Below are 27,094 nucleotides of genomic sequence, written 5' to 3' on the forward strand. Positions count from 1 at the left end.
AATCCGGTGTGCCTTATAGTGCGGAAAATACAGTACATTCAAGAGCTCTAACTTAGCCGTTAACGGTTAGCATATCTTCCTACAGCGTGTAGTGTAGAATGTTAAACTACTCCTTGTCCTCCAGTGATAATAGCCGTAATAAACACAGTTTATTTGCTGCCATTAAAGCAAGGATTGGTGACTGGGAAGTTGCTTTGTAGTGTTGAGGGACATTAGCTAGAATGCTACATTGCTTTGAGGATGCGTTTGTTCACTTGTTAATGTCAAATTTGCAGGACGTAGCTACAATGTGTCAGCATGCATTATCACATTATGACGATAGTATTAAAAGCTCTTTCGTTAGCCAAATTGATATCATTTATATCGTATATCATCTATATAGCGCAAACCTGCGTGTGGCCATAACATACTTTAGGAGAATACACATGGTCAATAACAGAGTACGAATACATTGCATGACACACACCCCAGCACCAGTCAGCACCAGGATCTTTTTGCTTTCGTGGAGTAACCGGACCACATCTTCCAATGTGTTGATGTCTTTTCGCTTCTTTCTTTTGGGAGGTTCTGAAATGTTGATGATGATCTGCCACAGCGTCATGTCATCTAAATCCGGTGGCAGTACAGTCTCAGGCAGCAACTCCCGTAAAATGGTCCTTGGATCTGTCTCTCTGATGTGTTGCTGGATGAAACTGTAGGAGCCTGGTACAGAACACAACATCTCTGCATTACCCCAAAAACATGTAATGGGGGCAAAAAAATGCAAGGTATTCAGGGCTGGGCGATAAAACTATATTTTAAGCAGGATAGAAATAATATAATAATTTTAAAAAACACATTATTCATATCGTTAAAATATTTGACTCGGTATACAAGGTTACCAATCGCAAATACTTTGCATGAGAATCACTGCCACAAATGTTAACAATCTAAAAGGGTGTTAAGGTGGAATGGCAATATTGTCACCTTCTCAGAGAATTGTTGAAACAGTTGACTGGTTGGTGTTCCTGGCTAACATCTTTGAGGGAACAAGACATGGTTATGTTTTCTAAAAATGTTTACCTAAAAAATTACTGTTAAAAGGCAAATATTTTTTAAGTGGCTGCTGATGTTTTAAAACGTCCTATTAAACCAGGCACTTAAATATTTTGTTCTCTTGTGTTTTTGTTATTCGCAGACGATTTGAGCATTGCTAAAGGTTTGTTGATAGAGGATTATATTTTACTTTTCTTTTCTTTCTTGTTGTTACAAAAACAGATTTTTAGAGGCTCTTTTATTTAATATTTTAGGGGTGTAAAATTATCGCATTGATTACAGTCATATTAATCTCATAACATTTTTTAATCGCAGAAATAATTTTTAATCTCTAGCGTTACTGTCTTTGTATGTTTGCGAGTTGCCTCACTCTCTTCCTGTGCCTGACTGAGAGCAACAACACTAGCGCCACATAGATAGTATGTCAGGAAACTTTAGAAAGTGTGAATAGGATACATTGCATCCGACTAATACACTAAAATATTCATACTAAACTTGAAGACATATCAGAAGTGTTTATTTGTATAGGTTTAAATATTGTAATTGGAAGCAAATAACTTAATGTGTTTTTGTTATATAAGGTTTGAAACCTAAAATAATGTTGCACATTAATGGACATCTATGAGACATAAGTGATTGACAGTAGAGCAAGCCAACCAAAGCCAAACATTCTCTGATCTGTTATCAAAAGTTTAACATGGAATTGTAACAAATATAAACATTTTTTTTTTTGGTGTTCTCTTAAACCACTATTGGCAACATATGCTAGCATTGTGATTAGGGATGTAACAAACGGTATTAATGGTAATGGAGACAAGTAAGGGGCTTGAGGAGCAATGTGTGTGTGGGTGTGTCTCTAGGTTGGAGTGGTAGTAGGTCATATAGGTATAGGTGGGTATGTGCACAAGTGGGTGTCTACATAATTGGCATTTAAGAAGAGCACACACCTGTGATTGAGGATAGAGGAGAGGATAATTTTGGGTGCCACACCATTTGTTTACCGCTTTACTTTACTATTATATTTCATCTTGTTTATCACTTCCGTCAGTCATTGTGTCCATATTTATCGTCTTCTGTATTTTGTAAAAAAATTAAACCCACTTCAAATGCACTACTGAGTCAAGTGTGTCATTCAATTGACAGAAAAAACATTCACAGACCTCCAGAGACCAAAACAAGGCATGTAGGGTCGCCAAAGCGGTAAAAGTCGACAACTAGTATTACCGTTTTAAATCAAAATGATCAAAAAATAGTGGCTGATAACTGCACCTTGATAAACTTACGGACAAACTGACGTTGGCTTAAATGCTAACATGAATACAAGGGACATTAACACGACTTTCCCCCATTAAGAAACGACATACCCTAATCTAAATATATAAAAACCCATTGCTGTCTGAGCAATTAAGCTGTGAACATTCAACCTACAAGCTGTGCTATCTTAGCTCCGGTGTTTTTACAGTGTGTTTAAGGACTGCTGAACAGAGTAGGACGCCACAACGCCTGCCAGAACACTTATCACTGAAGCGTAAGAAATGGAAAACATGCAAAATAATTGGCTTGCTAATAGTAGGTCTAGAGCTGAAACGATTCCTTGAGTAACTCGAGTAATTCGATTACAAAATATATTCGAAGACATGTTGCTGCCACGAGGGGCCGTTAAGTTTTTTTTATGGCATTTTGCCTTGTTTAGCAAACAGTAGTCAAAGCTCACGTTTCGCACGGACTGTTTAGGTATTGCACAGTGTGTTTACGTCACAGATTATATGCCCCCTGCACTGCACAACACCGCTATTTTAAATACGCTTGAGTTTAGAAAACTTTTTCGCCAACATAACTCGCAATGGCAGACGCCGCGGAAAGCAGTGGACAAGAGCCATAGCAAAACGAGGGAATTAAGAAGCGACAAAAGTTGTCTAAGGTGGGGGAACACTTCACACTGAAATCGAAGGAAAATGCAGTAGTATGCAAACATTGCAAAGTGGAGCTCGCATACCACAATAGCACAAGTTCGATGCTGTAGCACTCGTCGAGAAAGCATCCGATTGAGGGACGTCCACAGGCGAGGTAAGTCATCTATTATCAAATGTAAAGGCAAAAGTTGTGTTAGTAAAATAAATGTTATTTATTATGATAACCAGGATGTGTTCTTTCACTCCCGTGAAGTCATCAAATGCCGCCAAAAGTGTTGAAAACTAACAATGCTATCCGAGCTGTCGTGTTCAATTAGCCTTTCATTAGTAACCACGCGAAAATAGTCGTGCAAAGTTATTCGGGGTATTCAAGTCATGCCACCACATGCTACTTGGATAGCTTGCACTTGTACCCACTATAGTCTCTGTAGAATGTAAGAGTGCCAAGTCCTTGTTCACAGTGGTAGCACTTATGTGCCAAGTTCCTGTCAGCCATATTGGTTCTGAATATGAAGTTGCACATTTCAAATGCAGTATTAAAAGGCACTACCTAATCCACTTTTTATGTTTGATGTAATGAAAACTGTTCTCTTTTTATTTTTGATACTAAGAATATATTTTTATTTTAACTTTCTCAGGGAATATTAATTTTAAACTATCTTTTATATATTTGTGTTTTCATTTCAAACATGTTATGATGGCAAAATGAACATTGATTACTATTTTGCATGCAATGAACTGTATTGCATTCTTAAAATTTAAAACTGTTGTTGTCATTAAGTGGTTTGTCTTTTTATATTGTTTATGTATTGTTGGCAGGTTGAAAACAGCTCAGCGGATTTGCGTGGAGAAACCAACATTTAAACGGCACCGTATAATAATCCATCCATCCTCTACCGCTTGTCCCTTTTGGGGTCGTCATCAAAAACGCACGAGAGACAAGAACTGTCTGCACATAGGGCTGTGAGCGCACCTGTTTTTATTAGCACACACAAACCCCGGACGCATTTCAGCTGTGCGTGTCAGCCTTCAATAATGAAAGCAGGCGTTTAGGAAATAAAAGACAATTAGGCCAAACGCTAAAATTGAGGGCACATTTTAACATGTATAATTAAACCTTAATTAAGCAAAAATATGATTTATTCAATTACTCGATCGGTATATTCCAGGGGTCACCAACGCGGTGCCCGCGGGCGCCAGGTCGCCCGTAAGGACCAGATGAGTCGCCCGCGGGCCTGTTCTAAAAAAATTTAAAAAATTTTTTTTTTTTTAAATTTAATTTAAAAAAAAAAAAAATTTATTAAATTAAATCTACATAGAAAAAACACAATATACACTTTCAATCAGTGCATCAACCCAAACAACCTCCACCATGCACACTCATCCACACCCACTCACACAAAAGAGGTTATTTCTTTCTGCTACCAATATTCTGGTTCCCACAACATAGACAACACATCTGCAAGGGACAGTTCCTGAAGCACACATGATTGTATAGGCTGCTGGTCCACTAACATTTTCATTAATTACTATTTTTTATGTAATTATTTTTATATTGTTTTACTTTCATTTTTATCCAAGAAAATGTTTTTTATTTATTTATCTTATTTTATTTTTTAAAAAAGGGCCTTATCTTCAACAGACCAGGTTGTCAATGAAATTAGATTTGTTTAAAGGGTTTTTTAAACCAGGCCCAGTCCAGATAATGTCCAAGTCGGACTCAGCAACACACACCTTCATTCATGTACACAGAAAAAAATTAGGGAACACAACAGATTGCATATAATTTATAAACACAATTACATTTTCAAAATAAGCATTTATGTACAGTCCAGATTATGTCCAGGTCACTCAAATTAGGGAACACAACAACAGATATCATATAATCTATAAACATAATTATACTTTCAAAATAAGCCTTTGAGGACTTCTCATCTTTTTTTAAATGTTTTTTGGCATCATTATCGTTTTCAACCATGTAACTTTCTAAAGTTAGAAAATACTGAATAAATGTTTTAAAGAAAGTAATACTAAGTGAATATCTGTTTTTGGCCTTAAAAATAAACATTTTACCGAGTACTATAATTAAATTGACTAAATCATGATTGTCAATAAACTCTCCTAAAATAACAGAAACCACATTAAGCTTCATAAACAAACCAATCCTTAAACACATTTTTTCAACTTCCACCCAAAACAAAGACACAATATGACAATACCAAAACAAATGCAGGGTGATTCAGGCTCCTGACAACAAAATCGGCAATCATCTGACTCTGTTATATTCCATAATTTTAACATTTTCCCTGTGGGTAAGAAGTTATAAATAATTTTAATTTGAAAATAACGATTTTGCACATCGATAGTGGTTTTATAGATTAGTTTGAATATGGCATCCCATGGCAACGGGCAGTCAAAAAAGTCCTCCCATTTTCCATTTGTGTTGTATGAGGCAGCCTTCAAAGATTTCTTTATTAAATAAAAATTATATTTTTTTCTATTTATTTTAGTTCCTTTTTGCCAACTAGAATTTCTTATTAGAGGTTTACAAACTAATAATTTAGTAGTTCCATAATTAATTATTTGTTTCCATCTTTTCCCAATTACTCCAGTTAGTTGATCAAATGAAAAGCTTGAGCAAGCATCACCATACATAGCTCTAAATTCATCATACTTCATAATTTTACCATTCTCATTGATAATATCATTGACAAAAATGATTCCTCTTTCAAACATATTTTTCCAAAAGAAAGGCGTTCCATCTATTACAATATTAGAGTTCATCCATATTAACTGCTGCAAAATATCGTCTCTTTTTTCTGGCACATAAAATTGAAAACACCACTATGAGTGGATTGTTTCCTTTATGAACCCCGCCATGTTTCCCAGCAGACTCTCTGGGAGGGGATCACTTGTAAAAAAGGATACCATTTCTTTTGATACAGTACATGTTTTTTGTCCAACAGGACATTTGTGTACCACTCAATGTTTAAATACATCTTTGGAACAATTGATGCTTTTAAAGACAGACACATAGCTTCAAGGTTGAGAAGTTTCAGGCCCCCATATTCATACTCTTTGTACAAAACCTTTCTTTTAATCTTTTCTGGTTTGCCGTTCCAGACAAAATCGAAGACCCTCCGCTCATAAATCTTAAAAAAGTTTTGTGATGGAGCTGGTAATGACAAAAACAAATAAATAAATTGAGGAATAATTAACGAGTTGGCAATAGACATTTTACCATACAAGGTTAGGGATTTCCCTTTCCATAATTGCATAATTTTGTCCAGCTTTCTTAGTCGATTATCATAATTTACTGAGCCTAGATCTTCCAGATTTTCTGGGACAACAACACCAAGTATGTTAACTGGTCCATCTGTCCACAAAACAGGCACTTTGCATTACATTCGAAAGGACGTTCCCTTTAGATTTCCGATCCTTAACATTTTACATTTATCATAATTAAGCTTAAGGCCAGATTGCTGTGAAAATATGTCCAAAAGATTAAGAAGGTTCCGCAAACAATGAGGAAAAATCTTATCTTTGTGAATCAGCCTTTTCTGACATGAACTTCATCAAGAACAAACACAGAACACGCCTCACTGATGCACATCTGCAAGACTCACTCAGAGTTGCAGTGTCAAGTTACACACCAGAGTACAACACACTAGTTAACAGCATGCAATGCCAGGCTTCCCACTAACTGACAAAGAAACAGATAACAGATTTGGTGTCCAGTTCAAAGTGTGACATGATTTAAAAATTTGAGAGTTTACTTTTGTATTTTACATGAGTTATTATTTGTACAAACATGGTGCAAAGTAATTCATGATTTGATAAAAAATGTTAGTGGCTAGCTAGTTAAAATGGGATATTGTGATTTCACAAGACTGTCTTAGAAGTGATCATTTGAAAATGTTCAATTTGAAAAATGTGCACTTAGAGAAAATATAAAAATAAAGTGTTGCATATTGATATTTATCTGTTTCTATATATATTTATTGTGAGAAATAATTAAGATGATCAGTGTTTCCACAGAGATAAATATCATTAATTATTAATAATAACAGAGTTAAAGGTAAATTGAGCAAATTGGCTACTTCTGGCAATTTATTTAAGTGTGTATCTAACTGGTAGCCCTTCGCATTAATCAGTACCCAAGAAGTAGCCCTTGGTTTCAAAAAGGTTGGTGACCCCTGGTATATTCAATAGAATACTCGATTACTAAAATATTCGATAGCTGCAGTTTTAAGTAGGTCTATTTAATTTACCGGTAGTTATTAAAAAAAAAGATTTCAGTGTGTATGTGCAAGTACTTCTTGAGCGCATTCAACAATACCATGATAATGACAACCTTGGTAATTTTGGTTGCAATAACCATGATATGAAATTTTCATATCATCTTCCCTGGTATTTATGAGTTTATCTAAAGCAGATGAAAAGCAACAAGTTCAACATTCAATACTTATAGCTCAGAAAAATGTTCATACTGTTTTTTAAGCATCAACCATAGCACTTTAAGTAGAACCAAGGTTTTATTTTAGTAAGTTTATAAAACTTATTTTGTGTTTAAATACCTATCTTAATATTAATGTAAAACAAATTAAATTAAATGATCTCAAGTTGGTGGCTTTTTTGAGAATCTTAAAAAGGTGAAATTAAAAGAGATTAATTACATTAATTAATGAAAGATCATAATTAATCGCTCATTTTTTTCAAATTACTTGACAGCACTGATTATTTATGTACATCCACACATGGAACTTTAAACTACTAATGTTGTTAAGTACCGTATTTTCCGGACCATAGAGCTCACCGGCATATAGGCTATACCCACTAAATTTGAGAAGAAAAACATGTTTTTCCATATATTAGCTGCACCGGACAATAAGCAGCAGAAATATACATTGTGAAATTAGTTGTTTACAGAAGAATATTTTGTAAATGTTTATTTACATACCTTAATTGTTTCCATACGGTGCCTGTAACACGGCAGTAAAACGGCTGATCAAACATAACAGAAGTCATCGTCATAGACAAGACTAGCTGCGGAAGCTAGCTCTCTAATCAGCTAAACAGACTGAAAAACTCCACGGGGATGTTTTGGTGAATTTACTGAGGAATTTGTGAAACTGAAACAATACAAAAAGAATGGTAAGTTAAAACTAACACAGAAACTAGTAATCTTGTTAGCATATTAGCTAATGTTGCTAGCTTGATTACATCACCTTAGCATGTACAAATATGCATGAAAACACTACTATCACACATGTGAAGGTTTAGTAAGTATGAACTGTTTTAGTTATATTGTAAAACTTACAAATGTTGCTTGGGGTGATGAATGAAGAAACCATATGAGTAGGAACACTATGGCCAACTAGAGGACAGAATGGCTCTTTTACTTCCAGTTCAAGTCACTAAACAAAAGGAAATAAAGTAGATGTCCAACCCACGGCACCTGCAGTGAGAAAACTCATCCAAAGATTGGTGCCATAGCACAAACAATAACACACCTTGTCAGTGTCTCGGTCTGTGTTTTATGAAAACCATTGGTTGAATACAAAACATTATGGCCAATAGCGGAGAAACATCTCTAAATTAGCCGCACCATTTTATAAGCCGCAGGGTTCAAAGAGTAGGAACAAAAGTAGCATCTTATAATCCGGAAAATACAGTATTTGTTTTAATAAAACAACTTGACACACATATTTGGCTTTGACTTTGTCAACTCACTGTCGAAAAATACCGGGATATAAATCACACATATTGATATTCAGCCTAAATATATTGAGATATGAGTATATCACCCAGCTCTAAAACTACTGCTGAAATTAAGCCCGGGCACCTATCTGTGGTTGCGGTGTCCAGTCACTGGAGCTGGCGTGAGAAGATCTGTCATCCTCCTCGGTGATGTGCTCAGGTGTGACAGCCATACCATTCGAGGGGAGATCGACACACCCAAGAATACCTGAGCGGAAGAAGCAGCACACAAACTACAGCTTTAAAGCTAAAACATGACTATAAACTTCACCTAAATGCTAGCAGAAGTGGTGTGAGGACTTAAGTGACGCCGGCTAACAAATGCTAAGTTGCTATCAGAGTTTGTGTCCCGCGGGAACATGTCCATTCATAAAAAACGCTTTTCCTGTACTCGTTGCCTGCAACAGGCGACTGTATTACCACATACAGTTGAGCGTTGCGGCTCTAAAAAGTTATTACCGACTTCTGGTTAAAAACTATTACGTCCTCATTTTGGCAAAACGTGCGCAAGCTAACGAAAGGCGCGTAAATGCTTTTAAAAGTCCGCCTGCTTTCCTACCGGCACTTTCCTCGAATGTCCCGAGCATGGCTGTGTCGTGTGGTGTCACGGCGGGCTTGAAAGAGCCAGAGTGGAAAAGTCCCATGCCATTGTTGTCTTCGCATAGCTCTCCCGGGGCCTGCTCGACCGCCATCGCCGGCTTCGGTTCCCTCTCCGCAGGCTGCGCGCAATTCTGCGCCGACTCCCAGCTCTCTGTGGGTCCCGGTCCACATTCGGATTGACTAGCTTCGGTAGCTTTGACGCCACAGTTGGTCGCCGGGATAATTTTCGACTTCTTGGCGGCAGGCTCTTCCATACGAATAGCGCCCGAGCAGGCCATTCCAAGACTGTTCTCTTCGTCCGCCATCTTCAGCCCGCAGAGCCGCTGAGCGGGTCCTTCCTCTCCTACAGCTGGATCATTTGCATAAATCACGTGACGTGCTCTCCTCCAGTGGTGGAGCAGGAACGCCCCTTGCTTTCTACGTCAGCGACATGAAACCATAACAAATAATTGCAATATTTGAGTACTGTCGGAAAATGTGTGTTTTCGCAATGGTAGTTGAATGTTTTGTCCCAAATGTTATCTCATTTTTATCAGCACAAATGCACACATAGACGTTCCATTTTTTTTGTAGTTTGTTATTTACACGAATGTCCCTTTAAATGTTGTGACGTCACGCTGGGGAGGAGTCTGTCACTTGAATGCATAACACGTCACATGTAAAAATACAACTAATGTACCCTTTAGCTGTTAGTATTAGGTAGATTGGAGTTCTCTCCGTTAAGGAAAGTAATAATTCTACATTCTAGAATATTCCTGAGTCGTGAGCTTTGTGGCCAGGGGGCAGCAACAAGTGAGACGGTTAACTGTCATCCATCGTTGCACACAGTTCAAGTAGAAGGAATCTCATTTGTTAAATGGAGGCTCTTTTGAACTGCAAACCTGAAGATTTGGAAGATTATTACGGTCTATTGGGATGCAATGAATTGTCATCGGTAAGTTGCCCGAGAATGTCTTTATCTAAAAGAAACTAATGCAAAGATGAAATGGTGTAGAACTCAACAGTAAATATAGAATGCCCTGCGATAGTTTAATATTAAGGCTACGATGTACCTGAGTTATTGTTAGCAGTTGCACAGTTCAGTGTGTCCGAAAAGGAGTAAGAAGAAGCTAAATGTATTTAATCCATACCAGTCCCTTAATTGTCCTTGTCTCAACAGTTAGTTATCCTGTGTGCCTGTGTTTAGCCAGTTTACCACTTTATTATAGTTAAAACAAGTATATAACAATGTGTAATAGGTTTGTATAGTTTATAATTGTGTGAACACATATAAGATTCTACACTTTTATTGCATAAATTCTTTATTATTATTGTGTGAATGTTCCAAAGCATTCACACATATGGTTTTCTCCACTAAAATGCATCTATTTATTCAACTTATTATTCTTCTTCTCCAGATTTTGGCGCGCTCTACCTACCACATTTTTCGCCCGATTCAAACTGGAATCGCGGGCTTTCCCTTGACAAATTCTAAAAATTCCCAGATTTCCCAGAATTCCAGGTTTTCTGGGACATTTTTCCCATTCAAAATGAATTGGCCATTTTTCAAACTTCCAACATGTCCACATTTTTCAACCGATTCAAACCATTCCACTTTCAACATATTCCACTCATCCTGGACATTCAAACTATCATTTTTACAAGTTCAAAAAAATTCCAGTAACTCCCAGAATTCCTGTTTTTCAAACCCTTTTTTGACCCTTTTTTTTTTTGACGACTACTCCGTCCAAATTTTTCAACCCACCACATTTTTCAACCCACTTCAACCGTTCCACCGTCCAAACATTCCTCTTAATCAAGACAAAAAAACTAATTAGTTTTTTGAACTGGAAAAATTCAAGGTTTTCCAGAAATTCCAGGAATTTCATAGTATCATTTCTGAATTACAAATGTTACTATTTCAACATTTCTCGACTCTTTTGAAAAGTTCCAACACCAACTATTCCAACTCTTTCAGAACATGTAAGTCTTTTAACATTTTTCAAAAAATTCCCACTTTTCCCGAAATTCCCAAGTTTCCATGAAATTCCCATTGCAATGAATGGGACATTTTTCAAAGTTCCACAACTCCCACATTTTTCATCCGATTCAAATCGTTCCAACTTCAAAATATTCAGCTTGTTAAAAAATGTTCAACAATTTAAACAAATTCACGGATTTCCAAGAATTCCCAGTTTTCCGGGATATTTTCCCCATTCAAAATTAATTGTCCATTTTTTAAACTTCCACAATTCGCACATTTTTCAACCTATTGAAACCACTCCAAAATCAATACATTCAACTCATCCAACAAACACATTCCCAAGTTTCAAACCAAATTCCGTTTTTCCTGGAAATTCAAACTCTTCAACATTCAAACCATTTCAACATTCAAACTATTCTTACAGTCATTCTACATTTTACCAGCATTTCAGTTCAACTTTAGCATCGGAACATTCACACGCAATTCCTCCAGGAATTGTCTCATCTAGTTTTTATTATTTTTGTTATTTGACACTTTTTGGCTCAGCATAACTTCATCCCTGTTCATCCGATTCACACCATTCCAACTTCAAGATGTTCAATCGTTGGGACTTCTTCAACATTTTTCCAAAAAATTCCCAGATTTCCCAGAATTCCCAGTTTCCAGGTACATTTTTCCCATGGAAAATGAACGGGCAATTTTTTTAACCTTCTGCAATTTCAACATTTTTCAACCAATTCAAACCCTTCCACCTTCAAAACATTCCACGCATTCTGGTAATTGAAACTAGCAAATTTTTAGGTTACAAAAAAATCCCAGAATTCCTGGTTTTCCAAAGTCCTATTTTCACCTCTTGCTGGAATGTTTTCACAGTCCACATTTTTCAACCAATTCAAACCATTCCACCATCAAAACATTTCACATAATCAGGACAACAAAAATAGCAATTACATTTTTCCTAAAAATTCCCGAAATTCCAGGAATACCCATTCTCAATTCAAACTTTTAGCACGTCAACATTTTTCAACCGATTCAAAAAATTCCAACACCAAGCCATTCATATAAACTAGGACAATTGTGCTAGAGTTAATATTTTCAGAAACTCCCGGTTTTCTCGAAATTCCCAAAATTCCAGGGAATTTCCATTCAAATGAATAATTGTATAATGCCCTAAATGCTCAAAATGTTATTATTTATGTTATACGTTTTATCCTAATAATCATGGATTTTTCTTACTTGGTGCCATCTAAGAAGTATGTTAGCTGTTCCCCTGTTAGCACGTTAATGTTAGCATGCTAACGTTAGCATACTAACGCTTTATGCTAGCATCCGATTTTTACCTAATTTCATATTTTTAACCAAATTTTTGTGGATTTTGTTATTTGGTGCAATCTTAAAAGTATGCTAGCTGTTTGTTACCATATTATTTTTGCAGTGACGTGCGGTGAGGTTCATGGCTGGTGAGGCACTGACTTCATCACAGTCAGATTTACAAACATATGAACCCTAAAGAGTATCTTATTCACCATTTGATTGGCAGCAGTTAACGGGTTATGTTTAAAAGTTCATACCAGCATTCTTCCCTGCTTGGCACTCAGCATCAAGGGTTGGAATTGGGGGTTAAATCACCAAAAATGATTCCCGGGCGCGGCGCCGCTGCTGCCCACTGCTCCCCACTGCTCCCCACTGCTCCCCACTGCTCCCCACTGCTCCCCTCACCTCCCAGGGGGTGAACAAGGGGATGGGTCAAATGCAGAGGACAAATTCCATTACACCTAGTGTGTGTGACAATCATTGGTACTTAAACTTAACTTTAACTTTACACATACAAACTGTAGCACACAAAAAAGCAAATTTAATAAAGAAAACGTTATTATGGTCTTACCTTTACTTATAAATGAAGTCCATGCAACATTAGAATGCTAAATGAAGTCCTTCTGAACAAAAGCATCGATAACTTGTTTATAGAAGTCATCCTTACCTTTCTTCAGTTTTAAAAGTCTCTCTGTCTCGATGGAGATCTTCCTTTAATTATTACCTCCTGCTTCGATTGAAAGTCCAGTTTAGAAAACTGTTTTAATTTAGCCACCTTCTACCATCCTAGTCACGTCCGTTGTGTCCTTGGGCAAGACACTTCACCCTTGCTCCTGATGGCTGCGGGTTAGCGCCTTGCATGGCAGCTCCCGCCATCAGTGTGTGAATGTGTGAATGTGGAAATACTGTCAAAGCGCTTTGAGTACCTTGAAGGTAGAAAAGCGCTATACAAGTATAACCCATTTATCATTTATTATATGTAATCCTCCATGTTAAAAGTCCAGGCGAGAGGAAAAAATAAACGATCGCTAACTGTTGCTGCTTGTTGTCACTTATTCTGCAGCCGAGTAGTCGCAAGAATAATCCCTGGGATCACTAGCGCCCTCTACCACCAGGAGGTGGGATTACTGCGAGCCTCACCCAGTGCGTCTTCGCAGCCGTTTTATGATTGCTCAGCACAAGAAATATGTTACACACATACAGTTGTTGACAAAATACACTGTACATTAATACCTCAGCTAATTAAACTATGGAAATGTATAATATAATTCATATAGCAATACGGTCTCACTGCACAGCAGGCCAGCAGTTAACCGAGTCATTGCGCAATCCATGGTGAGGCTCAACTGGCTGGTGACTCACCGCAAGTCTCTTCTCAGTATTTGAACGGCAAATGTGAAAATTCAGCGATTTTGAATAAAAAATAATCAAAAACTGGTGAAGTTAAATGGAAAATAACTTTATAGTATAATCACTGGATACATATAACAATTTAATAATTTTTTTTTCTTTTTACATTTTTTTTCTTTCCATGATGGCACGTGAGGCCCCGCCTCACCTGCCTCCCCTGACTGCACGTCACTGTATATTTGGCATGTGAACATTAGAATGCTAATGTTTTATGTTAGCATTTTAAATAATTTCATACTTTTCAACTTAATAATCATAGATTTCGTCACTTGATTCCACCTTAGAAGTATGCCAGCTGTTCCCCTGTTACCATGCTAATGTTAGCATACTAACATTTTATGCTAGTATCCCAGTTTATTTCGTACTTTTTAACCTTGTATTCATGGATTCCGTTATTTCGCGCCATCTTAAAGGTTTGTAGCCCTTCACCTGTTAGCATGGTAATGTTAGCATTGAAACATTATTGTGCTTGTTTGATTGATTGATTGAAACTTTTATTAGTACATTGCACAGTACAGTACATATTCCGTACAATTGACCACTAAATGGTAACACCCGAATAAGTTTTTCAACTTGTTGAAGTCGGGGTCCTCTGTAATCAATTCCATCCATCCATTTTTCTACCGCTTGTCCCTTTTTTTGGTGGTCGCAGGGGGTGCTGGAGGTTATCTCAGCTGCATTCGGTCGGAAGGCGGGGTATACCCTGGACAAGTCGCCACCTCATCGCAGGGCCAACACAGACAGACAACATTCACACACTAGGGCCAATTTAGTGTTGGCAATCAACCTATCCCCAGGTGCATGTTTTTGGAGGTGGGAGGAAGCCGGAGTGCCCGGAGGGAACCCACGCAGTCACGGGGAGAACATGCAAACTCCTCACAGAAAGATCCAAAGCCCGGGATTGAACTCAGGACTACTTAGGACCTTCGTATTGTGAGGCACATGCACTAACCCCTGTTCCACCGTGCTGCCGTTAATCAATTCATGGTACAAATATATACTATCAGCATAATACAGTCATTACACAAGTTAATCATCAGAGTATATACATTGAATTATTTATGATATGGTAATTTTTATTTTTTATTTTTTTGTCTTAAAATAATACAATCATGTGTGCTTACGGACTGTATCCCTGCAGACTGTATTGATCTATATTGATATATAATGTAGGAACCAGAAATATTAATAACAGAAAGAAACAACCCTTTTGTGCGAATGAGTGTGAATAAGTGTAAATGGGGGAGGGAGTTTTTTTGGGTTGGTGCACTAATTGTAAGTGTATCTTGTGTTTTTTATGTTGATTTAACAAAAAAAACAAAAAAAAACTATTTTTAATTATGTTTAAAAATTTTATTGTGCGGCCCGGTACCAATCGATCCACGGACCGGTACCGGGCCGTGGCCCGGTGTTTGGGGACCAATGCACTAGCATATCAGTTCAGCGTTAGCTCGTCAACATTCAAACCATTCCTTCAATTAAACCACTTCTCCATTTAAATCATTTCAATATTCAAACCATTTCTACATTCAAACTATTCTTACATTTATTCTACATTCCAGCAGTATTTCAGTTCAGCTTCAGTATTGTATCATTCACACTCTAGTTCAGTAATAATTTGTGCATTGCCGACTGAAAGATGTCTTCTGCCTCCATTTATCTGTACATAAGTGTTTTGGATGTATATTTACAAACACGGAAAAATCACAGGGCAAGTTTGAAGTTTAAAAAAAAAAGTAAAATCAACTAAACATTTCACGACCTCACTGCAGTACATACTGTATGTGTTCGCGCACCTCTAGTGTATTGAATTCCCGCTGCGTATGTTGGGTAAACCTCTCTTTTCAACGCCTCAAAAACTGTGCTGGACAATTAGTTGACATCCCATGGCTTTTGGATCATTGGCTAGCACTGCTACACCTAACTCTATCAATGCGACTTTTTGCATGCGCCAATGTGGACTGTGGAGGAGGACCACTGTAGCATTTGTGCATGATTTTAGCTGCTTGAAAACACACCAGATCAGTGTATTTCATTATTTGTGGTTTTCGGAATAAAGACTTTGTGTGTAACGAAATCTCCACACAATAATTCAGATATTGTGACAACAACTTATACGCTTTGTTCAAAGCTCGCAACTTCCTCACACATTTTGGGCAATCAGCGTAATTTTCCCCAATCTAATTGGTGTCTGAGCGGTGCTCAAACGCGCACGCCAATCGTCTGATCAAAAAGTATATTTTCTTTTTTGTGTAGACAAAGCAAGAGCAGCAACTTGTAAACATATATTAACTCTGTATTGCTCAAATGACATAATTGTCATCCAGACCTACTTTAGTTCCCCTCTACAACCCTCTCCTGGGTGATGTAGAATACAAACATTTAGCAAAACACCTGCATCCTCATTTCCTACTTTACATGTATTTTTAAATATATTTAATCTTTATTTATGCAGGGTGAAGTTACTAAAAAAAATAATTTGCTATGCCGACCTAGCAAAGAGGCAGCATCTATCTACATGTTAGAGATGTTGGAGTGTGATGATAATCTCTCATCGTCTCTCATTTACCAACAAACAACAACTTTTCAAGCTCAACCCATACAAAGAGAATGTCCGCAACTTGTGATGACAAAGCAGACAGTGGAAAATAAGGACATTTTTGGTGTTGTTTCTTTCTATAATTATAGTAAATTATTAATATTAACAACACTTAATTAAAAACTGTACAGTAATTTTTCGACAATGATTATGTGCTTTTACTGCCATTTAGTGTGTGATTTTAAGTCTGTGGGGCATAAAACAAGTTAAAACCAATATAGTATTTGTTTTCCAATTTTTTTTGAAATCCTGTGCTTTTTGATGTTTATATGAATAACACTTTAAACATTTATAACAAATTCATTAAATTACGAATCCATTCAATGTCAAAAAGAAGCCTCAAAACATTGCAATTTTCTGAAAAGGCTGCCGCAAATTCAGGCATTATGGCTGCAACAATCACAAAAAAGCCCGCAAAATCCTCAAAGGAACTGAATTACGAAGAACTGTCATTTGGGTTTGCACATAGTTAGAGGAATATTCTTAAATTTCATTCATACCATTAACAATATGGTAATGTTGGAAAAATGTATGCTTTTTTCTTACAGACTGGCCAAATTCTCAATGAATACAAAATCAGAGCCTTGGCATGCCACCCAGACAAACACCTAGACAACCCCAAAGCAGGTACTTTTGTTGGACCGCAGTAGCTTATTTGTGTAATATTTAATAACATACCAGTTATAGATTTATTTTATTGGACTTCTGTGTTTCCAGATGTGTGATTTGAAACTTGCGTTAGTGTAAATGCAGTATGTGAAGTGAATGCTTTATTGGGCAACGTGAAGCTGATGCACATAACAATATCTCTGCCCTTATTGTTATACCAGATGTCTTTATTGTCTTTGTGACCAGTGGCTGAATTTCAAAAGCTGCAGGAAGCCAAAGAGGTTTTATGCAATGATGCCAAAAGAACAAACTATGATTTTTGGAAAAGAAGCGGAGTTGCTATCCCATTCCATGACTGGCAAGCTCTAAATGACTCTGTTAAGACTGTGTGTAATGTTTTACTTCAATTTCATTGAAAAGAGGAGAATTCAACATCATTGTATGATATGAAATGGTTATATTTTATGTTTGCAGTCAATGCACTGGGCTGTGAGAAAAAAAGAAGAACCAATGTTGGAGGCTGCCAAGGTAGAAACACAAATGACAACTCATGAAGATGACCTTCATTGTGAGCAGGAAGCACCAAAGATGTGTGAAGCAATGCTATCAAGTAATAACCATTCCACCTCTTTACAGCATGTTATGTGTGATAATGATCCATCCATACATCCATTTTCTACCGTTTGACCCTTACGGATGTAATGCTAAATTATACAGTGGTACCTCGATTTTCGTAATCCCACTTTTTGTATGTTTTGGTTTTCATATGTCGTCTCACACAGTTATCATACGGCCAAACATTGCAGTGCACACGTTCATTACGCGGCATCAAGTACCCAAACAAAAAATCCTATGCGATGTTAACTCAATCTCTTTGAACAATGGATGGTGGTTCTTTTAGATTTGGGACACTATAGAAAGATTTGTTTAAGTATCTTCATTATGTGTGTGCGTGGTTTATTTTGTTCATTGAACACACACAGAAATATGAAAAACTCTGTCTGTCTCCTTTCTTTGTGTCAGAGCAAGTTAAGTCCAGCAGTGTGTTTCTTGGCCCTTTACTGTAATATAAGATGCGTTCAAGTGCACTGCGTTACTGCATAACTCTGAGGGTTGAGCGAATAGGCTTTCATACAGCCTGTGCTTTTTCTTTTTTTTTTAAGAATTTGCAAATGCCATACATTAGAAGGTGAGAAATACTATTGACTTACAAAAGGAACATGTAGCATCTGTTACAATAGGATCATAATGTAAAGATTCCTACTTAATTAACTCTTAGTGCTCCAGACTACAGGACGATAAAAACTATTCCAATTGTTTTTTATACTAATTGTATTAATTTATTCATAATTATATGTGCTGTTATATCACTGTTGGCATGTCACTTTGCACTTGTTGTTTTTGCCCTAAACGCGCAAACCTAATTTTGTGCACTCACTGTATGTAACATATGGATAATGACAATAGTAATAAACCTCGAACCTTATCGCAGGTTGCAGGGGTTACGGTTGAAGGAACACACAGTTCAGGGAGTGAGACCTGCCAGTGTGCGTAATGCTTGTGTAAAAGAAGAACAGTGATGTTAAATGTTCATTTACCCTATTTTATTCGTAATTTATATGTATTTCACATGTTTTTTTGCATGTAAAAGTATACAAAAATTCTCGATAAATTGTGTTTTATGTCACGGTCTGTGTGAACGTTTTGGGTATTTGTTTTCCTTAAGGCCTACTGAAACCCACTACTACCGACCACGCATATCAATGATGAAATCTTAACATTGCAACACATGCCAATACGGCCGGGTTAACTTGTAAAGTGCAATTTTAAATTTCCCGCTAAACTTCCGGTTGAAAACGTCTATGTATGATGACGTATGCGTGTGACGTCAATCGTTGAACCGGAAGTATTGGTACACCATTGAATCCAATACAAAAAGCTCTGTTTTCATCTCAAAATTCCACAGTATTCTGAACATCTGTGTTGGTGAATCTTTTGCAATTTGTTTAATGAACAATGAAGACGGCAAAGAAGAAAGTTGTAGGTGGGATCGGAGTATTAGCGGCGGACTACAGCAACACAACCAGGAGGACTTTGAGATGGATAGCAGACGCGCTAGCCGTCGACCTCACCTTGACTTCCTCCGTCTCCGGGCCGCCGACCGCATCTATGATCGTCGCTCCGTCGATCGCTGGAACGCAGGTGAGCACGGGTGTTGATGAACAGATGAGGGCTGGCTGGCGTAGGTGGATAGCTAATGTTTTTAGCATAGCTCTGTAGAGGTCCCATTGCTAAGTTAGCTTCAATGGCGTCGTTAGCAACAGCATTGTTAAGCTTCGCCAGCCTGGAAAGCATTAACCGTGTATTTACATGTCCATGGTTTAATAGTATTGTTGATTTTCTGTCTATCCTTCCAGTCAGGGGTTTATTTATTTTGTTTCTATCTGCATTTAAGCCCGATGTGCTATCACATTAGCTCCGTAGCTAAAGAGCTTCACCGATGTATTGTCGTGGAGATAAAAGTCACTGTGAATGTCCATTTCGCGTTCTTGACTCTCATTTTCAAGAGGATATAGTATCCGAGGTGGTTTAAAATACAAATCCGTGATCCACAATAGAAAAAGGAGAAAGTGTAGAATCCAATGAACCCTTGTACCTAAGTTACGGTCAGAGCGAAAAAAGATACGTCCTGCACTACACTCTAGTCCTTCACTCTCACGTTCCTCATCCACAAATCTTTCATCCTCGCTCAAATTAATGGGGTAATCGTCACTTTCTCGGTCCGAATCGCTCTGGCTGCATTGTAAACAATGGGGAAATGTGAGGAGCCCTTCAACCTGTGACGTCACGCTACTTCCGGTACAGGCAAGGCTTTTTTTATCAGCGACCAAAAGTTGCGAACTTTATCGTCGATGTTCTCTACTAAATCCTTTCAGCAAAAATATGGCAATATCTCGAAATGATCAAGTATGACACATAGAATGGATCTGCTACCCCTGTTTAAATAAAACAAATTCATTTCAGTAGGCCTTTAGGTTTCTATATTTCCTGTCCAAATGCTCTTATTTTGTTAGTGACTCTTCCCGTTTAGCCTTTTTACATTTTACATCTGGTCTGAGCGCTTAGTCACCACCTGCTTCTGATTAGACATCAGGACACACACCTGTGCCTGTTTACCAATCAGGAGTGCACTTAAACCAGTGTTGGCTTCTGTTTTGTTGCTGCTGTTAATTGGTGTTTTGAGCTCCTCTATGCTTTGCATAGTTATGCTTGTAAGCTTTTCCTCTCTCCTGTGATCCACTCCTGTCATCCAAGTTGGTGAAACCTGCCTCATTAAATGGTTTTATTCTGCAATAGGAATGTTATTATTATTATAGAGGTTTATTTGAAATAGGGACAGATACAAAAACATAGACATCTGAAACAGTTATCCGATGCATGCATCACAGTGTTTGTAGCCAAAGGTAATTTACAACACTTGTCCCCAACAACAACAACAACAACACAGATCCAACATCATTAAAATAGGAAAATAAAAAATAGAATGAGTTGATAATAATGATAATAGTAATAACACAGACAAAGTGCAAACTAGATAAAAGCCAATAATAATAATAATAACACAGACAAAGTGCAGACTAGATAAAAACCAATTAGTAAAAATGAGTAAAAACTAAACATGGGAACACGATTGTTGCTCAACTAGCCATAATTTTGTTTGTTTTTTGAAAGTGACAAGTGCAGGTATACTTTTCAAAGTGTCCGGTAAAGAGTTCCATACTTGTGGTCCTTTTATTGAAAAGGCAGTCTGGGCAAAAGATGTTCTACGGAATGGAACACAACAGTTGCCTTTTGACACTGCTCGGGTGGTAGATCTGGTACCACTTTGCAGTCTTGTAATTGCCTTGCAGAGCAATTGGGGAGCAGAGTTATGCAAGCATTTAAAAACCAGTTTGACTGTGTGTAACAAAATAAAATTGGTAAAACTTAAAATATTGTATTTGGTTAAAATTTGGCAATGATGATATCGTATACTCTTCTTGTCTAGAACTTTCAAGGTGCGGTTATAAAGACACTCAATGGTCTTGATTGATGACTGGTGTGCCTGGGACCATGTGGTTAAGCCATAAGATATGTGTGACAGAATCATTACATTCATAAAAGTAAAAGCACAGCTAAGAGTTAAGCAGTGTCTTATAATCTTAAAACAGCCTAGGTTTGCCTTCAGGGTTTTACACATCTTCTTAATGTGACTTTTAAAATTCAGCTGATAGTCTATGATTATGCCCAAATATTTGACTTCAGGTACTTGTTCAATGACCTCCTCATTAATTTTTATATTCAGGTTTGTTTGAGGTAGCTTTTTTTATGGAGAAGCAGACAGAGTTAGTCTTTTTAGTGTTTAGGGTTAAACAGGATGACTCCAGCCAAGATGCTATTTTGTCTAATTGAGCATTTAACTTCTCAGCAACTAGAGTACAGGTCTTACCTGATGTATATACCACTGTGTCATCTGCATACATCTGTAAATCTATATCTGTGCATACATCTGGTAGGTCATTGATGTATAGACTGAATAGTATAGGTCCCAAGACACTACCCTGAGGTATCCCTGTTTCTATTTTGCGGAAGGAAGATCTCACATTATTAATGGTGACACATTGTTCACGGCCCTTTAGATATGACTCAAACCAGGACAATGACTGTTTGGATAAATTGAATTTAGTTAGTTTTGAAATTAAAATGTCATGATTGACTGTATCAAATGCTTTTTTTAAGTCTAGAAATACTGCACCGACCACCTGTCCTTTGTCAAGAGAATGTTTGATCCTTTCAGTTAAAAAACAAGTGGCAGATTCTGTAGAATGGTTACGTCTGAATCCGAATTGTAGGGGAGTCAAATAGTGATTTGTCTCAAGGTGGTGCATTAGTTGTTCCGAAACAATCTTCTCCTGGATTTTAGATAAAACTGGAAGAAGGCTGATAGGTCTATAGTTAGATGTCATTCCAGCATCACCAGATTTTAAAAGTGGTATTACCTGTGCAGTTTTCCATCCATCTGGGAATTGCCCAGTTTTAATGGAAATATTAATAAGATGGGTAAGAGGCTGTATAAGGATGCCGCTATATTTTTTAAGAAAAGCTGTGTCTAGGTTATAAATATCCTTTGAGTATGTGGTGTTTAGGTCATGTATGACATTTAGGACAGTTGTCTGACTAACCTCCTTGAGCTGAAATGAGCTGTCTTGTTCATTAGGTATGTCTGTTGTTTGATCATCATTAGTCCTACAAGAGAAACCCGAGGAAAGGTTTTTGACAGATTCTATAAAGAATTTATTGAACTCATTTGAGACTTGTGTACAATCAGTAATGATTTTGTCTCCTACTTTAAGTTTCTTTTGGGTTTGGGTGGTGTTACCCTCTGGGTTTAATAGGCTGTGTAGTAGTTTCCAGATCATTTTGCCATTTCCTTTGGCCTCTGATAGCATGTGGATGTAGTAGTTTGATTGGGACATTCTGAGCTGTTTAACTACTTGATTACGCAAGCCTTTAAATATTTTCAAATCAGTGTCACTACGAGTTTTGACAAAAGTTTTTAAGGCATAATCTCTCTTTTTCATTAATTTCCGGATATCATCATTAATCCATGGTAATTGAAAATTTTTGTGGGATTTTTTTCGCTTTCTAATAAATGTATCAATAATTCGTCCGATAGTAGACATTAGCTGATTACAACAGGCGTGTACTTGGTCATGTTGTTGGAGCTCGTCCCAATTAATACCCTTTAATTCGTTTTCAAAAGCAGTTGTTGATTGGCGAGGGATCTCAAGTTTAAAAGTTTTCTGATCTTGATTTTTAAACCTTGTCAGACATGTCTTTGTGAGTTTTCTTGCAGCTAATGTCAGATTATGGTCTGACAAGCCGGTGACTAGATTGTACGTTTTTACGATTCTGTCAGGCTTGTTTGTGAAGATTAAATCAATTAGTGTCTGAGTGTTTTTAGTGATACGTGTGGGGGTTTCTATCTTCTGACTAAAGTCATGTTTAGATGTGAGGTCTTTTTGTTTTTTTCTGCAGTGTTTGTCTAGCCATTTTAAGTTAAAGTCTCCGAAGACAAGTACTTCACTGTTATTCTTAAAATTCTCAAACAGTACATCTAAGTCTTCGCATAGCGTTCCAATGCATGCAGATGGAGGGCTGTATACCACCAATACATTGAATTGCATATTTTGTGATAGTGTGACATTAATACATAAACATTCAGTAGATATATCAGCAGTCAGGGGAATTTCCTTTGCATCAAGTGAGTCCTTGACATATATCAGTACATCCCCTCCCCTTCCCACAGTTCGGTCCCTTCTAAAACATTTATATCCCGGAACACTGATTATGCTGGTTAAAATGCTATCATGCAGCCACGTTTCACTAATGCATAGAAAATCAAGATTAGACTCCGACAGTAATAATCTGATTTCATCACACTGGGAACTAGGCTTCGGATGTTTAAGTGACCTCCTAAAATACCTTTGGGTTTCACTGCAGGATCCCAAATCACTTTAGCATGATTAACAGTTTGAAAAAGCAAAGTCTGTTTCTGCTTCGTCTGTGCTTGTGTTTGGAGTGTTCCTTTTTTACCTTGCGGCCCGCGCTTCTCCAGCTGGGCGCCGTACGTGCAGTCCCCCCCGAAGAAGCACAATAAATGGTATTAATGATAACCACCGTAAAACTCTGGACAGTTAGTAATACCGTTTTAAATTAAAACTATGGAAAAAATGTGACTGGTAACTGCACTTTGATAAACTCAGGTCAAAACAAGAGACAACGTCTTTCCCCATTTAGAAATGACACTCCAATTTAAAGCAACTGATAATCAATTGTGTACATTGAGCTTACAAGCGGTGCCCTCTTAGTACGGAGTGATCGTTCTCTACTCAGAGGAATACTCAGAGGAATACAGGATGGAGGTTTTTTACGTTGAATTCAAGGACAGCAGAACAAAGTATGAAACCAGATTGCTCAAGAAACACAGAAATTGCCAAATAGTTGCCTTTCCAAGAGCGTGTCCATGTATTTTAGTTTTTTCAAAAACAAAAACAACTTGGTCAACATATTTCAGTATGTGCATATGTACTTTTAGTGCACATTCAAGAATACTGCGATATTAATGATAGCCGTGCTAATGTTGGTCACAACAACCATCATATAAAAAAAATGTCATATCGTTACATCCTCATTCTGTATATGTTGCCTCCCATCTCTACATCCTGGGAATACACCGCAAGCTCAGTCATGCCAAGTCGTGAGTCGTGACATTTTTATTGTAATATTTTTGGGTGTCTGGGATGGATGGATTAAATTCTTATGGGAACATTTGATTTGGTCTTTGTATAACTTGGAAGGGATCACTGATAAATATTGAGCTAATGCTGCACGGTACAAAAATGACCATTTAGTTCCTATTTTTTAATTGACAATGTTTGGCAAGGCCTCCTGTCACAAGTGATCTGTTCATACATTTAAATTGTTTATACTAACTTTTGCCATTATTCTCTAGCTGATTACTGCCATCGCCGTTTCCGCTGGGCTGCTGATTCACCATCAAGTCTGCTGCAGAAGTTCAGAAACTATGAAATTTGAATATTTCACATCTTTTTGATATTGTGTACATGAGTGGTCTGGCTGTAATGTAATTCGACATGTAAAGTGGAGATGTTAGGTGTGGAATCTTACCAGATGTTATGAATATATGTTGACTGTTTTGCTGTGGTTTTGTGGTCTTTTAAAATGTATTCATTTCCGTCTGCATCATTATCAAAATGCGGGGACCCTTTTCTTGTCCTATTTAGTTTTTGCTGTAAATGACTCGATGTATGTTCAATAAAACCGTTGACGTGCATTATTTTTCACCTTGTTACATTGGGGGAAATAATTACAAAAGTACACTTCATTCATTAACGGTGTTACAAAATAGATCAGTTAGAATAATACATAATGTTGGATATAGAGAACATACAAATCCTTTATTTATTGAATCAAAGATACTGAAATTCCACGACATAGTGAATTTGCAAACAGCTAAAATTATACACAAAGCAAACTATAACCTGCTACCCAAGAATATACAACAATTCTTCTCAAAAAAAGAGGAGAAATATAATCTTAGAGAGAAATGTAATTTAAAACATTTGTACGCACGTACAACACTTAAGACCTTCAGTATATCAGTATGTGGAATTAAATTATGGGATGGATTAAGTAAAGCAATCAAACAATGTACTAATATGGTCCACTTCAAGAAACTCTTCAAACTTAAAGTGTTTACAAAGTACAAAGAAGAAGAACCATGATAAACATTCTGAATTTATTTATTTCATCCTTTCACTCTCAAAATAATCTTACTTATCTCATCATATGAAATGTAACTTACTTCACCAATTATTATTTATTTATTTATTTTTATTGTGATTACTTATGGAGTATATTGTGAATAAATTGAGAACAGGAAGTGAACAAACGTTTTAGCAACTGTTATGTAAAAGAAAAGGGGTAGGATTAAATAAGCTCTGCATGCTTCTTCCTACTCCTTTTCGAACAGGTTGAAAAGAGAAACTGGAAATTGTGATGTATCATTTTGTATGCTTGCATGTTCGAAATAAACTCAAACTCAACACTACATGTAGCTGAGAGGAGCATACAGTATGTGTCCTGTGTTTTATCCAGCTGCTATGTTAACCTCTAAAGGTGTTGTCTGAAAACCTCTGTGCTTTTCAGAATTGTATGTATTCACAAAATCTCATTTTAAACCAGGAACATTTAATGCTTTACTAATTATAGTTTTCATAAATAACTAACATGTGACTTGTTGTATTGTCTTATTTAACGTGCCTTTGTTTTGATTACTGATCATCTTATTTTTACCTGCTGCAATGTAAAAAATAAATACATAAATAAAATAAACAGCTTTCAGCCCAGGGCGGCCACGGCTTACTCTGACGCCAGGACTGAATTATGGTAACCACGAGAGGTCCCCATACCTCCCGGTGACGTCACCATTGCGCAAGTAAAATTCACCACTAGTGAGGATCTTCCTCGCCGGGTGCGGTGGCGCGCGCCTGTAATCCAAGCTAATGGGAGGCTGAGGTTGGAGGATCGTTTGAGCTCAGGAGTTCTGAGCTGCAGTGGACTATGTCGATCGGGTGTCCGCACTAAGTTCGGTACCGATATGGTGCTCCTGGGGGAGCTCGGGACTACCAGGTCGTCTAAGGAGGGGTGCACCGGCCCAGGTCGGAAACGGAGCAGGTCAAAGCCCCCGTACCGCTCAGTAGTGGGATCGCGTCTGTGAATAGACACTGTAGTGCAGCCTGAGTAATACAGCGGGACACAATCTTTTATACATATTTACATCATACAACACTTATATTGACAATCTATAATGTATTTACATCACACTAACACATTCATACATTTACTTTCATTCACGAAACATAAACACTGACTTTTGTCTGTCCTGCACTGCCTCTTGCTGGAAGAAGTCGGCAACTTCATCACTGGACACAATATTTAAAAAATATGTTTAATTTCAAATATTGAACACAACAAACATACAGGTGAAGGCAACATAGGAGAGATGAATAAGAAATTCAACAACGTTTTCAATTGTAAAATGTTAAATGTGTAGATCAAATAAGAATATCTATATGTTCTCATGCTTTTGATATTATATTATATTGTAAACATCCATCCATCCATTTTCTACCACTCAGCTGCATTCGGGCGGATATTGTAAACATAATATTTAAATTAATTACAAGAGGATTAACAGGGTGGTTTTGAACTGAGTGGAAATTTGCTTGACAAACAGAAAACAATTAGTGCAGCTGAGAGAACACA

At 37.2% G+C, this 27,094-nt stretch overlaps 2 protein-coding genes across 4 annotated transcripts in view; one reads left to right on the top strand and one right to left on the bottom strand.

Annotated features, from left to right (window-relative positions):
- Positions 1-10,120, bottom strand: part of sirt1 (sirtuin 1) — a 24,421-nt gene extending 14,301 nt beyond the window's left edge. Inside the window, exons 1-4 of the mRNA XM_062057871.1 lie at positions 10,050-10,120; positions 9,268-9,725; positions 8,794-8,916; positions 467-702 (exon numbers count right to left, since the gene is read on the bottom strand). Of these exons, the coding sequence (XP_061913855.1) occupies positions 467-702; positions 8,794-8,916; positions 9,268-9,725; positions 10,050-10,120 (888 nt within the window). The remainder of the gene's footprint in view (positions 1-466; positions 703-8,793; positions 8,917-9,267; positions 9,726-10,049) is intronic.
- dnajc12 (DnaJ (Hsp40) homolog, subfamily C, member 12) lies at positions 9,942-25,459 on the top strand. 3 transcript variants are annotated; one of them, XM_062058736.1, is made up of 5 exons: positions 9,942-10,242; positions 17,143-17,221; positions 17,450-17,589; positions 17,678-17,731; positions 24,759-25,455. In XM_062058736.1, exons 1-5 carry the CDS (start codon positions 10,165-10,167, stop codon positions 24,858-24,860), a joined length of 453 nt encoding a protein of 150 aa, XP_061914720.1. In that variant the 5' UTR covers positions 9,942-10,164; the 3' UTR covers positions 24,861-25,455. The 3 variants fall into 3 exon arrangements, with proteins under 3 accessions (XP_061914720.1, XP_061914719.1, XP_061914721.1); XM_062058735.1 differs by having other exon boundaries at positions 17,678-17,813; positions 24,759-25,445; XM_062058737.1 differs by lacking the exon at positions 17,450-17,589 and having other exon boundaries at positions 24,759-25,459.
- Positions 25,460-27,094: the final 1,635 nt, after the last annotated feature.

The sequence above is a fragment of the Entelurus aequoreus genome, linkage group LG09, assembly GCF_033978785.1.
Source record: "Entelurus aequoreus isolate RoL-2023_Sb linkage group LG09, RoL_Eaeq_v1.1, whole genome shotgun sequence".
Classification (NCBI taxonomy): Eukaryota; Metazoa; Chordata; class Actinopteri; order Syngnathiformes; family Syngnathidae; genus Entelurus; species Entelurus aequoreus.

Bases quoted from the DNA above. Each gene is read 5' to 3' on its own strand.
- dnajc12 (XM_062058735.1), top strand. From the start codon at position 10,165: ATGGAGGCTCTTTTGAACTGCAAACCTGAAGATTTGGAAGATTATTAC. The intron at 17,222-17,449 runs GTACTTTTGTTG...CTTTGTGACCAG, and splicing joins CCTAGACAACCCCAAAGCAG to TGGCTGAATTTCAAAAGCTG. The intron at 17,590-17,677 runs GTGTGTAATGTT...TTATGTTTGCAG, and splicing joins TAAATGACTCTGTTAAGACT to TCAATGCACTGGGCTGTGAG.